This window comes from Cyclopterus lumpus, chromosome 14 (genome assembly GCF_009769545.1).
Source record: "Cyclopterus lumpus isolate fCycLum1 chromosome 14, fCycLum1.pri, whole genome shotgun sequence".
In the NCBI taxonomy this organism is placed as follows: Eukaryota; Metazoa; Chordata; class Actinopteri; order Perciformes; family Cyclopteridae; genus Cyclopterus; species Cyclopterus lumpus.
The window spans coordinates 17,400,073-17,413,400 of NC_046979.1; the positions used below are offsets into that span (position 1 = coordinate 17,400,073).

At 42.5% G+C, this 13,328-nt stretch overlaps 1 protein-coding gene across 1 annotated transcript in view; it reads left to right on the plus strand.

The window, feature by feature from the left end:
* The window catches only part of gabra3 (gamma-aminobutyric acid type A receptor subunit alpha3), a 73,337-nt gene that overhangs the window by 34,345 nt on the left and 25,664 nt on the right, over positions 1-13,328 (plus strand). Inside the window, exons 3-4 of the mRNA XM_034550101.1 lie at positions 6,066-6,187; positions 9,301-9,368. Coding sequence (XP_034405992.1) covers positions 6,066-6,187; positions 9,301-9,368 — 190 coding nt within the window. The remainder of the gene's footprint in view (positions 1-6,065; positions 6,188-9,300; positions 9,369-13,328) is intronic.

Here is a 13,328-nt window from a genome sequence, read left to right on the forward strand (position 1 = left end):
GAAATCACAGTCTTCCTTCGAAGATGTTAAATATCACTCTGTTTATCCGTATCACATTTTATTACACAAGCTACAGTTTCTAATAAGTTCTGAGGCCAGCGCTTCCTTAAAAAAAAATGTGTAGATGTGAAGCTGAAAGAAGTAACATGAGAAAGTTTGTCCTGTGAACAAATGGAGATGTGACAGTTGTCCCCGGAGTCAGCCAAAGCTACTGCAGATTAGCAACGATCACAGTTTCCCCCCGTGTGCATATTATCTGCACAAAACAGGCAAGTGGAAAACAGAGGAAAGATGCAAACAAAGAAAAATCAGTCATATTGCAAAGGCTTTGAACGTTACAAGACATGCTAAGAGACAATATGCTGCATAATGCGCTGCTGCAAAACATTATCAATATATTGTTGGTAGACTAGGAGAGAATATGAGTGGGAGGACCTGGTGAGGAAGATTAGTTATGTCGTAAAGGTTAACGCATGCATGAATTCAAGCTTGGAATTTACTATTTATTAATCAAGAATGTGCTAATTAGAAATCTCCTCCCCTGTGCCTGGTCTCCCCCATTGTGGGATTTAGATGACAGGAAGATGGAATTAAAATATGTGTTGCCACATATAATAAGTAAACCAGTGCCCCCATTACCACAGTCAGGAAAAGTCATCAGCTTCCAATATATCTTCTCCACAAAGCTCCAAGCAGCCTCTAATCCCCTCCATTTGATTTTTGGTCGCCCCCAGCTCTGAGTAGCAAGACAGTTCAGCGGGTGCATCGTCTGGGCACGTTGGTGGTGGATGGGTATCAGGATTTTTAGAGAGACACTTTGAGAGAGATGAGGCAGTTTGCTGGGAGGATGCTGAGGTGTCCACTTTGAATTCCAGACGGATGAGCAGCAGCCAAATGTTTGTTGTGTACACAGTTGGGAACAAAACTGGAGCCCAGCGATTTGGTTTCAAACTGCTTCAAATACTCAACATCCAGAGGCAGCGGGGGGAAATAACTGCCGTCCTGAAACGCGTCAAATGAGTCAATGGAAGGAACAGACATGTGCAGACTTCAGCTGGCTCTCCTCCACTAATCTATTTGCCATCACTGTCAGCTCATGAAGCACCTTCATTTCACACTGCCCACCGAACGGCTCTCGTTCCTGCTTACTTGGCTCCTGCTTCCCCACTTACACCCCGCCCTCCACCCTCCACTCCACACGCCTCCTGGCTGGCAGCAGCACCCCGGGTGCCCTGGGAGACCACCAGTACATCTCTTCCCTGGCAAAGCCTGCAATCCTTCACCTGTCAGACTGGTTCAGTGCACTTACCTTGGATCAAATCCAGTCCACTCACTCAATTCATGCCCGATCCACTAACTCAGACTTCTAGGCCCACGCACGCATTTGATCTCACCAGCCTACAAAGTCTGCGCCGCCTTCTCTACCTCACGTTGCCGGTTACCTCCACAGTAAAAAAAAGAAAACTGGCTTCTTTGTGATCTGCAACATCCATGAACTTTAAGGCGCTCAATATGAAATTCAAAGCATATCCATTCCCTCCACACGGCTCTCAACAGGGCGACGACCGCGCCTACCAATCACAGCGTCAACACTCCTAACAGTGTCAACAGTGCTAACAGCGTTAACAGTGCTAACAGCAGCAAGAGCAGTAACAGAGTGTCAGCCCATGGAGGAACCGGAGGCCCGGTGCCAAGCTTCCATGACGACGACGGCGTATTGAGCAGTGCCGAGAGCCGGCCGTGAGCGAGCCAGTGGGGCACATAGACGCTTTAAATTGCAACAGGCACACTGGGAGATTGATTTAATGTTTGGCTCAATATACATTACTCTATGGTTATTTGATGCTTCATTAATGCTCTGAGTATCGTATGGAGAACCTTTAATCAATCACATCAATAATCAATAACAGTTGAAGTGGACACTGATGACATGAAAGCATTGAGAGGTATTCATTGAAGGACCCTGTAAACTTGTGCAAATATGCAACATTTATTAACAAACACAAGTTTTCCATTTTTGCGATCACTCAAATATGTTCTGTCCCTTTTCATCTCAGCTGAAGAACGTTACAAATCCGGTGCAGAGTGGAACTGAGCAATAATTTAAGTGAAGACTTCTACCGAACGCAGCCAATTAACAAACTATATTTGCAGAGTAACATTTCAACGCCGTGTCTCTTCTTCTGAGAGAATAAACTTCCAGCAAAACTCAGTCTGTTGCACACACTTTATGAAGTGCTTTCACTGTCCATACGCTCCAGGACATGTAATACCCTTGATTTGGTATTTGTCCCGTCTAATGATGCCACGAGCTGACGCAGAATCGCCAGGAAGAAAACGTTGTGGATCTTTTATACTCCTTGCACGTTTCTCCCAGCAGCAAAACAACACTCTCAAAGCTCCTCTCACACTTCTCCAGCAGTGGATGTGCACAGAGAGGCAAAAAACCTGCTGCACGGAACAACCGCGAAGGGCCGTGTTTGATGGCGTGATGTCACTTTGGCCGCGCGGACCCTCGAGAACCAAGGTGGATGCGGCAGACATAAATCAAGCTCGATGCTGCTGTACCACGAGTGCAGTCGCGCATGGCCGGCCCTATCTCCACAATGCTGCGGCATCGCTGAAGAAAGGTCTGGCTGCACATATTATCATTCTGGTATGAGGGATAAAATGCAAAAGGCTTGTTTGAATTTCACATAACCCCCCCAAAAAAAAAACTGAGTCAAAGCTGTGAACTAGTCACTGCTCGTTGAAGACGACGGTGTTGTTGGATGTGTCACCGTTTTTTGCTTTGTGCTCATTCGGTTGCTGAGTGTCGAAAAGGTGTCTCAGTGTGAGCCTGAAAGCGACAGGAGTGCCCAGGGGTTTGCCCGCGGAAGCTGAGACCAGAAATGTCCGGAGAAGAGCAGACCGTGCTCGATCTTTATCCTACTCCCATTCTCCCGTTATTGACAAGCATTAAATCGGTACGATGGCGATCTGCGGAGTCGGTTCTTTCGCTCGTGGTGATGACATTCACGGCGACTGGATCCACATCTTTGTCCAAGAAGCAACGGGGTTGAGTGGTGCTCTATTAAATTAAACGGCCCGACCTCAGATGCCACTGAGCAGTGCTTGATTGCAGCAGGAGACACACATCTGATTGAGATTAAATAATTAGCATAGAGAGAGAGAGAGAGACATGTTCACACTTTTTTAAAGCCTTTCTTACTACTTTCAGCTAGATTCCCCATTCAAACCTCACAATATGAAACATCTTTCATACATTATGGGTATTATTCGACTTCTAAGGCCAAAGCAAACCAGGTTAGTTTCAGCTGCAATTCCTTCAGAAAATTGTCATCTCTAGTTGGTGCGGTATTAGCGACAAATGTGCTTAAATGTGTGCTGTGAAAACAGCCTCTAAAAGAATCGTGAAGGCGTTAGATTCCCTCACCTTGACTGGTGCGGCAACACTAACAGTAAATATCTCCTTGCTATACCTCTTTACCACCACATGTGCAGTTTTGTAGTGAATCATTTCTTACAATGTTATTGCCATCAGACAGCAAGGCAGTTATAAAAATGAATGTTATACATTAGCTAAACCCATGACTAATATATATATATATATATATATATATATAATTCATGAATGCAGAATGTCAAATTTAGCATCACATTGAAATGAAAGTAGATACACAACAGTGCAAGTCTGCCTTTACATCTCCAGTGTTTACACCGACAGCCCCTTTACCTTCTGTGGTTCTCCTTCAGGCAAAATTCAGACACATTCATTTAACAACGTCAGTTTGTTTTCATTAAATGTTTTTCTTTTTGTGTGGATAATGACTATGTTTGCATTTTCTTTTCTTATTAGGTGTAAAACAATGAGAATAATGACTGAGGAAGTAAAAGAAGCGGCTGGCTTGATTAGAAAGCCAGTGTATTTAAACATGATATCACATTCAGAGGGAATGTGCCATTGCTTTGCCTTCATCAGGGAATTTGAACAGCTGGCGGATATGGAAGACGTTAGCATGTGTGTGTGTGTTTCAGTGCGTGAGTCAGAGAGAGTGTGTGTGCCTCAGTAAAGCACACGGATGCTACACACTTAGTGGTTTCACGGGGGCTAAAGGTTTCTCATTCATTTTTCCGGTCTCCACTGATGCCGTCTTGGTATATGATTCGTTTTGAGTGAGATGATACTTATTGCATTTTAGCTCGTCCCAGCCGTTTCTGAAGCTTTTTGTATTCGGTGTTTTTGGTGTCTGAGCTGCCTCGAACACGCATGCCAGTCCCTTTTTGATAAGGTTTGTGAATGAAAAACCAGAAATGTATATTTCTATATATAGTTATACTGTTATACTGTCATATTCTAACTCTTTTGGTGGAGCTTAATTATACTCTTGACAACCAGAATATATCAAACTGTGCCCCACTCAATGGGGTGCAAATCGTGAGCTTAGTGTTGAAATGCTTAGTCTCAGTGGAGATATGGAGCCTCAAATATCTGACATCATCTGTATCATTAGTACTTTCTTCTTAAAGTTGTAATTCTTAAGATTTCAGTCCTGGTTGAATTGGCAAAAGCCGAAGCCACCATGGTAACAGCACGCCGGGTTTAATACTACAGCAATCAGTCTTTGGGGTTTTCATTTCTGCTGAGGATTATAAATTTAACTAGTAAAACCCCAAAATAGTTTTAAAATATGGGTAATTTGATTAGAGTTCAGCGGGTCGTCCTTCAATCAGAGGATCGGCGGTTCGATACTCGGCTTCGGGTTCAGTGTCCCGGGCCAGACAATTAGCTCCCGTAGGCTGCGCCTGTGGTGAATGAATGGGTCATGAACATGTAGTTAAAGCACTTTGTGTGGTTGAAAGAATAGAAATAGAATAGAAATGCTCGTCCAGTTAACACGAGGGAGCCGTGATGATTAATTGATATTTATTGCCCACATATGCCCATGTAATTTTCCCAAATACCTCAGAATTATGTTACATTTGTGCTCTGAACAGCAAACCCCCTAAACTGGAAATAACTACAATTGCATAGGCTTTAAGAAGTGACCTTCGCCCAGTTAGTTAGTGGACTCTTATGTTGAGTGGTTATTATGGGACAGATTACGTTTCAGAAAGCCCTTCTAAGAGGCCTAGCAAAAACAGATTTGCGGTTGAGAGCTTCCCTTTAAGCAACATTCAGGGAAAACTCGGGTTACACTTCAAGCACTAAATTCCTTAAAGCTCCGTCTTTGCCGAGAAGCACAATGCTGTGCATCAGCACCAGGACCGCTTGTTGATGGGGTTTATTTGGATATTATAGGTCAGCTCCTCAGGGGATTTAAGTTTAATTAAAAGACGCTACTCATTAACTCATCAGTGTTCCACCTACAGGAGAGTGGCCTTTTCATCTCACCACAATATTGTTCTGCAGGGGATTGGGGTCCATGTAAATTAATAACCAGGGTCTGATAGCATACGAGGAACCCTCTAACAAAATGCTGCAGAGTCTTTCTTCCTGGGAAAGAATTTATTACCATAAATGTAGTGTTTTTTGTAAATATGGAGGTTCCAGCCTGTTAAGACAAATACAACAAAAGCAAAAACAACCAGAAGCTATTATCCAAATATTGATTGAAGCCTGAGGCTGATCAATTGCATGGGATTTTGACTGCAAGAGAAATATTGAAACAGGCAGGTGATTGTAGACTTAATTAGTGAACAGGAGATATTTACACTATTGGATTATATTGAAATTTCAAATTGTGATCAAAATGTGTTTAAATTTCCAAATATTGGTCAACATTTAAAATTTAAAAATTCTCATAACATCCATTAATGTTGAAAGTTGGTATTTATAATGTGTTCATTAATAAATCATTGAGATATCTTTGTATTTCAATCCGTAAAACAATGTATTGTAAAAGGGACTTTTCAATGCCGCAGACTTTCACACATCTGGACACTGAATTCTCAGTGCTTCAGTGCAGCGAAATATTATATATATATATATATGAAGTTTTTATTCCATTTTATATCATCTCCATCTTTTGACCCCACCTTTCTGTCCCCGTTTCTTCCTGCAGGGCAGTCGTTGGACACAGAGAGCCGTTGCCTGATGATAGTAAAGACAATATCACCATTTTCACCCGAATTCTCGACAGGCTGTTGGATGGATATGACAACAGGCTACGTCCTGGACTGGGAGGTGAGCAACACTATATATGCGATAGATCATAAAAATAATATGGATGATTGGGATACAGGAACATATCCATCAGTCACTGCAAGACGACACACTGCTGTAAACAATACAATACACATACAGGAGAATATTAATTGTTTTTATGTGCAAATCTAAGCAGTATAATCTATAAATTCAGGCTTTTGTTGACCAAACGGGTCACAAAGTATTTCTCTATCTGATTTAATGGATAGAATATACTGTATAATTCCTGACTAGGCTCTAGTGTTTAAGGAAGGAAAGGGATCACACTGAAGTCAGGTCGCTTAGTGCAGGAAAGCTGCTTTCCCTTGGGCGGAAGTCTTTGCTCTAAAATGCCCAAATGGCAAATAAGCACATGTCAGTGAAAATCCCTCTAATTGATGCCATTCCATCCAAATATGCTCACCCCAAGGTGCTGCATAACAGCAAGTCCACATGCTCAAGCAGGCTTTGCCATTTCTCAACCAGCCAACTGGAATGGTCCTTTCTGCTCTACTGCTCGCTGCTGAAGCCACGAGCGTGGCTATCAGGCTGCAGACCCACCAGGCTGGATGACCTGGTCTCCACGACAACAAGCTTACAGAAAGGAACCGGACGAAAGCCTTTAATGTCATATTCTGCCTCTGTCCCGGGGATCACATCTTCACGTGCATGGAGAGTGAGAGCAGGACGGTTTCCCTTTGTGGTGCAGAGACCGAATGTTCAGACCTGTGCGGTGCAGCGAAACATAACCGGCTTTCCCACCAGGCCCGAGAGACCATTGCAGGCCAGAGGAAGCACAAGAACAACCACTGCAACCGCATGAGCCACAAGCACTGGAACGACTAAAGCATTTCCGATTGGTTGACATATTACACTTCGCTCACAGGCCAGTAGAGCGTCGTTGCTTTGAAAGATGAACATATGCTGAGCCATGTAGTGTGTTCACTTGAATGTATGTAGTTACACACACTCTATGAGCAATTTCCCATTATTTCTATGGAGGCTTATTTTGTAGACCTATTTGTTTGTTTTTTATTACGCAGCAAGATGGCCATGTTTAAATAATTTATTCTTTATGGTTATTTTATTCATTAAAAACATGAATTATCATCTTATGTCTATATTTTATAGAACATTAATCTTGCCTTGTGTTTGAAAGAAACCAGCGTATTGCAGGAAAACTCCTTGTGTCTCTTTTACTTCAGATAACAACCAACAGAGACGATGCAATGCAAGCAGTACTTAACACTATGGAATATTCTGGTGTAAATCGAGTTGATATTGTACGCGCTATTCTCTGTAATAGCCAAACAGCATGGAATATGTCCTTTTTGTGTTGCAGATAGATCTTTTTTCATCTCATTTATCAAAAATATATTGCGACATTACCATTGAAAGACCTCTGGTTTAGACTTCGATAGTCCAACCATCTACCTGCAGACAGACACACCCGTTGGGTTTCCTCTTCAGCACGGACACTCAGTCAAAGTCAACACGCTTCAACGTGTACATGAACAAGGCTACCAATCTTCCTCCTCCTGGTGCACCCCCACCCACCATCCTAGTAAGAAACAGTCATGTGGGACCATCTCAGACAAAACAGACCGGAAAGAAACTGGAGAAAACCCATTTGATTTCATTTCCAGCGCCATCTATTAGCTCTGCCCTATGCTCTGGTGCTTTGTTGTAAACAGAAACAGGGCAACTCATTCCGTTCCCCCCGCCATGCAAACTGCTGACTGGGTGTTGTGATGATCACGCATTTGCGAGAGCTATTTGTGTCACAGGAATGATTAATGTGGAAGTGGATCCCCTCCCTCAAGGGGGCCCTCTGCCAGAGGGCTTGAGTCTTCACCTGTGGGTGGTCAGTTAGATCCAGGACACAGTTGGAGCCAAAGATCTATTCACTTTTGGAGAAAGGCCTCGTCCCTCTCTCCTTGTTGCACCACTGGGAGCAGCTATTTGTCTCACCGACGGCCCAAAAGCCCACTTCACACATTTGGCCCCGAGGAGCTGATTCATCCCACACTAAAGAGGGCAAATTTAGACCCGTCACGACAATCACATCATGCCCTATTTAATGCTCATTTGTGAAGTATTTGCAAACAATTATTTCACAGCTCACGATTAATAAAGTCCTGGCTAATTTGCTGCGTAATGATCAATCGTGATTCATTAATCGCTGTTGTGACGGAACAAAAGCAGCGATGGAGCTTGTAATGCAACGTAACATGCAACGCTACATGTGATTATGAATAAAGAACTACAGGGGCCCTCTAGGAACATACAGAGCAGACAAGTCTTGTAACCGTCATGCCAGATTCACACTACAATAGACTACAACATGCCTAATGTGATTATAATGTGTATAGAATTGTGTAATAGCAGTAAAGTGTGCCCATTATTTGTATAAAGAACACACATAGCGCTGCATCCTTAACGCTGACTGCTGCATATTATTCCTGGGCCAGTAGTCCCTGAGGGACTGTTAAATGTTTTTTGGGGCAGGCTAACTAAATTTATTTTAGGTCAAAAGGGATGTCTTTTCTCCTAAGACACAGACTGGGGTTCTGGCCCAGAGCAGAATTTATGCTGTAGTGGACAAAACTAGTTTTAGCCAAACAAATGGTAGTTTTACTCAACGAAAAGACTTTCGCAAGCATCTGGGAATTGAGGTTGAAGAAACCCTCCTGGGCCAAGTACTATTCCCAATGCTGTCGAGCAAAGCGTTTTGGGGAAATGTCTTGTACTATTCGTCCGGCATTATGTTCTGAAACCTGCAATCTGTGCCACAGCAGAGTTGACAAAGTTTGACAAAATGATGCACAAAGACGGCATGAATCCAGATATTAAGCCGTCCAACAGGGGCATGAATTATTCACTAATACATAAATCTGTTTTTTCCTCGGTTTGAAGTGTTCCTCTAACCCTTGATTACAGGAGACTTTCTGTGCGAAGCGGCTTAGTTGAATGCCAACCGGCAGACTTCACCGACACAAACAATCAGCTTAACAAAGACGGAGCTGCGGCAAAGCTTTTTGTACACTGACTTTACTCTAATGTTTTCTTTTTTCTTCCTTTCTTTTTGTTCTTGTTGTCTCTTGTTTCCCCAGAGAGCATCACAGAAGTGAGGACAAACATCTACGTGACGAGTTTTGGGCCGGTGTCGGACACAGACATGGTGAGCGTGTTTCATGTTTCTACTTCTTCCTAACTCCTAAATCCTCCCCATGAGTCATCACGTCTACGCAGGTTATCGGCGTTCACTTGCTGTGGCAGACGTACTTGCAGAGCATTTGTGTGAACCTTCTCTGCAGAATAATAGAATGTACTTCCTGCTAGCGTCTCTGATTTTCTTTGCTTTTCCGACATTTTAAAAGTAAGTCATGCATTACAACACTTCTGACCAGCTCCAGTCTTGTTTCAGGGGGCAGTTCATCCCAACATATATTGTATATTTTCCCTCTTGCCTGTAGTGCCATTTAACAATCTAGATTGTTTTGCCATGAGTTGCCTAGTTTTGGAGATATCAGTCGTAGCAATGCTCGCCTCCCCTCAAATATAATGGGACTTCATGGCACTCGACTTGTTGTGCTCGAAGCACCAAAATATATGTTTTAAAAAGAAACTACAGCAGTGTCTCTCTCTAGAAATGCCGGTTAAAGAAGATAACCGTCCCTTACAGGACAGACAAGTACCGATCGCCTATTGAGCTTCTACCATATTTAAATGATCTCATATGGCAATATTGTCTAATAAAAAGGGTAATACTTGAGCCCAACAGTGCTAAATATTATAATCACATTGAACAATCATTACCAATGTGATTTGCAGCTGATTGTCTTGCAGGTATAAGCCATTAGGCCTTACAAAGGTCATTGCACTACTCAGCCATAAAAGCAGTGCAGTTTTAATCAAAAGGAAACGATGACATGAATATAATGACATTGTATTACGACAACCAATGTTGCCTGTACTATTGCACTATTCTGGATTAATTCCATGTTGGGCCCCCGATGACCTCCTTTCAACAGCAGATGCCGGAGATGGTTCATGCTTTGTCTTGGGACCTTATGCAGCATTTGACATATTTGATCATGCAGCTCTAATTGACCGCCTTGAGCACCGGGTTGGTTCTCCGGCTCTCACTGAGCTGGCTCGACAGCCTGTATGACATTACAAGATTAGTGGTTTTATAAACTTTGAGTTTTTGTGCTCCCACCAGGGGGCTTTTGTAACAAATCTCTGCACATGATCGTCTCTGGAAAATGCTTTGTTTGTGGCGTGGCATTGAGTCAATTTCATGTTTTATTGCTCATTACACGATGATTTACGGGCTACAATTATTAAGTAAAATGCCCTTAATTTCTGATGAGTTCTTCTGGATGGATTAAGTTGCACTTGGCTGGGCCCAATACTAACCATAAGCTTTGGGTTTCCGTTTTTTATCACCTTTTGTGTAATTAAGATTTGACGCTATTGTACTTTAGCTTAATAATAGATATGTGACAAAAAGGAATAGACATTTTATTACAGTAATAGAACAAAACCCTTCAAACGACTTAATGTTAACATGTCTGCCTCTATTTATTTCTATTCAAGATTGTTTGGGCATTTTTGCCTTTATTGGACCGATCTCCAGATGCAGAGACCATTTTCAACATTTTGTCAATGTAAACTTATGGCTGTGTTATTGTGATCAATGAGCTTGCACCATCACTATTCCCACACACACAAAGTAGGTAGCTTACATTATTCAGAGATAATTAAAAACTTGATTGCATCAACATTAGCATATTAACTACAATGAAGTTCCTGAGTGATTGATTTTGAAGCCCACAAACATATATTATACATAGTCATCACAGCTCTGGCTGACATGTGGCCGATTGTGAAAAGGAAATATGATGTGGACACATACAAAGAAGGATGATGAGGTTTAAATTTAGCACGAAACTCATTTTGCTGAATTTTCATACAATAAGCATCTAACACTGTTGTGATCTCTTTTCCCCTCAGGGCATATATTGTAAAATTGCAGTTTCTTTTTTTAGAATAATTCATATTTAGTCCTTATCAGAGATTTGTTTAGCTTCAGGATGTATCCATCAGTGTTGCTGGAGCTTGGCTGGTTCGATTACTGAACAAAGCCGACAAGGTGACTAAAAACAGATGCAGATCCACTACGAATTGCAAAGCAACAACAAAACAAACTCTACATTTATGAGGAAAAGAAATGTCCAGAGGCCAGTTATCTCATAATCTGTCCATGTCAGTCTGGCTTTGGAGTTACAAAACAGCAGATATGTATTGATGTTATTTCAGATTAGAATATTAAAGGCTGTTTGTAACACGTGTGAGTTCCGGCAAAGCATAAAAAAGGGCAACACAGGATATTTCACAGGTAACCGGCTTTATTGTTTCCAGGTTCTACTTCCGAACGCTCGGACAGCGTCTGCTCACCGCTCTCTCTCTCTCTCTCTCTCGTTCTCCAGCTATTAGCTGCTCTTATATTGGAGAGACAAACATTCAATTGGCCCCAGCTGAGGCGGATTACACATCACGGCACTGTTCCCTGAACCACACCCCCGCTCTCTCCCCTCCGCAGCTGAGCCTAACCACACCCCTCTGCCACACTGTTCATTTGGCACACTGAGCAAACAATTACTATTAATAGAATGTATGATTGCCATGAACCCAGGATTTATACTTTAGTCTTAACACATTATTTTACAACGGTCCCCATCCTTTAAAACTGTGCCACAGTCAAAATATATATTAAAAATAGACCCTTCCTGACATTTTGAAGACGCTGACCATAGTGTGTTGAACTTGCTTCATGAAAGAGTTATTACAAAAGACAGTGCTTTATCTCGTTCAGCAGATATCACCTTTGGGGTCTCTCAGGACTCAATTCTAGACCCAATTTTTTATTCTCTTCTCCTCATTCTCCACTCGGCAACATCATGAATCAACGGCACAGAGGACAGTCGGTGGCTCACATGACGGCTGCACAGGACGTGGCAACCCACTTGTGGTCATGTTTTGTGAGTGAGGATCAGGTGTTTTCTGTCTGCTGTCAAAGGCAAACATACCTGTAGTCCATGCACGCTTATGCTTTTGTCATGCAATCAATGTGGCCTGTCGCTGCCAAGGCTTCCACAGAAAGCGTCAACATATCAAATTTCTTAAATTTCTGCATTGCTTTGGCAGTTGTAGGTGATGTCAGGATTTCACTGATCATTACCCAGGCAAGGCTCTGGCCCCAGGCTACGCTGCGTAATCTGTCTCCGTCTGCACATGAACACTGCATAAAGACTTCAAGCATTGCCTTTCAAGATTTTCCACACTCCAGCCTCAAAAAAATGTCATGCTAATCAACCCTCAGGAAGCATCGCACTACAAAACAGACGACTTAGTATCATCTTGTACAACGCGTTGCAAGTCTGTAAATGTACATTGCAATGTGGATTACTTATGTTTACATCTGTGAGATATGTGGCGTATAATAATGTCTGTGTTGACATTGTTGTGGGAACACTGAGAAGGTCCAGCCAGATACTTTAACATGGTATTACAATGAATGAGTCTACATTTTGGGCATTTTGGTCCATTTTGATCTTTTGGTTTTACAACATTGTAGTGAGAAAAAGTGTTTCTTAACTTTGCATTCAAAACAGTCCTCCTCCTGCGTCTCCTAAATTCTACCTTCACATTGGTATAATTTGTTGCAGAGCCACTGAATGGGGTTGCATGATATCCACAGGAATAAACCGTTGGTCACAGATCAGCTCTCGGAGCTCCGAGGCCCTCTGAGCAGGGGAGGACAAGACCGACGATTATACAGTACAGTGAGCAAATGTGGATAGTTGGCTGCACTAAATAAGTCGGTCTTGACTGTGGACTTCAATAATGAGTGGTCTGATTTGCTGAAATGTGCGCCCATTTCCAAAAGGCAGGGCACCCTCCGGGAGGAAGTGGGTGGCTCGGTTTGTCTTTTGAGTTTGGAGAATAACAAGTACTGTTGCGTCAGCCATGAGCTGCACCCGGTTTACAGATCAGGTAAACGTGTGATGTACTGTGAGTGGCGCCTTGTTTTCCTGATTTTTAAACAGCATATTGAGGCTTTGAAAACACAAGA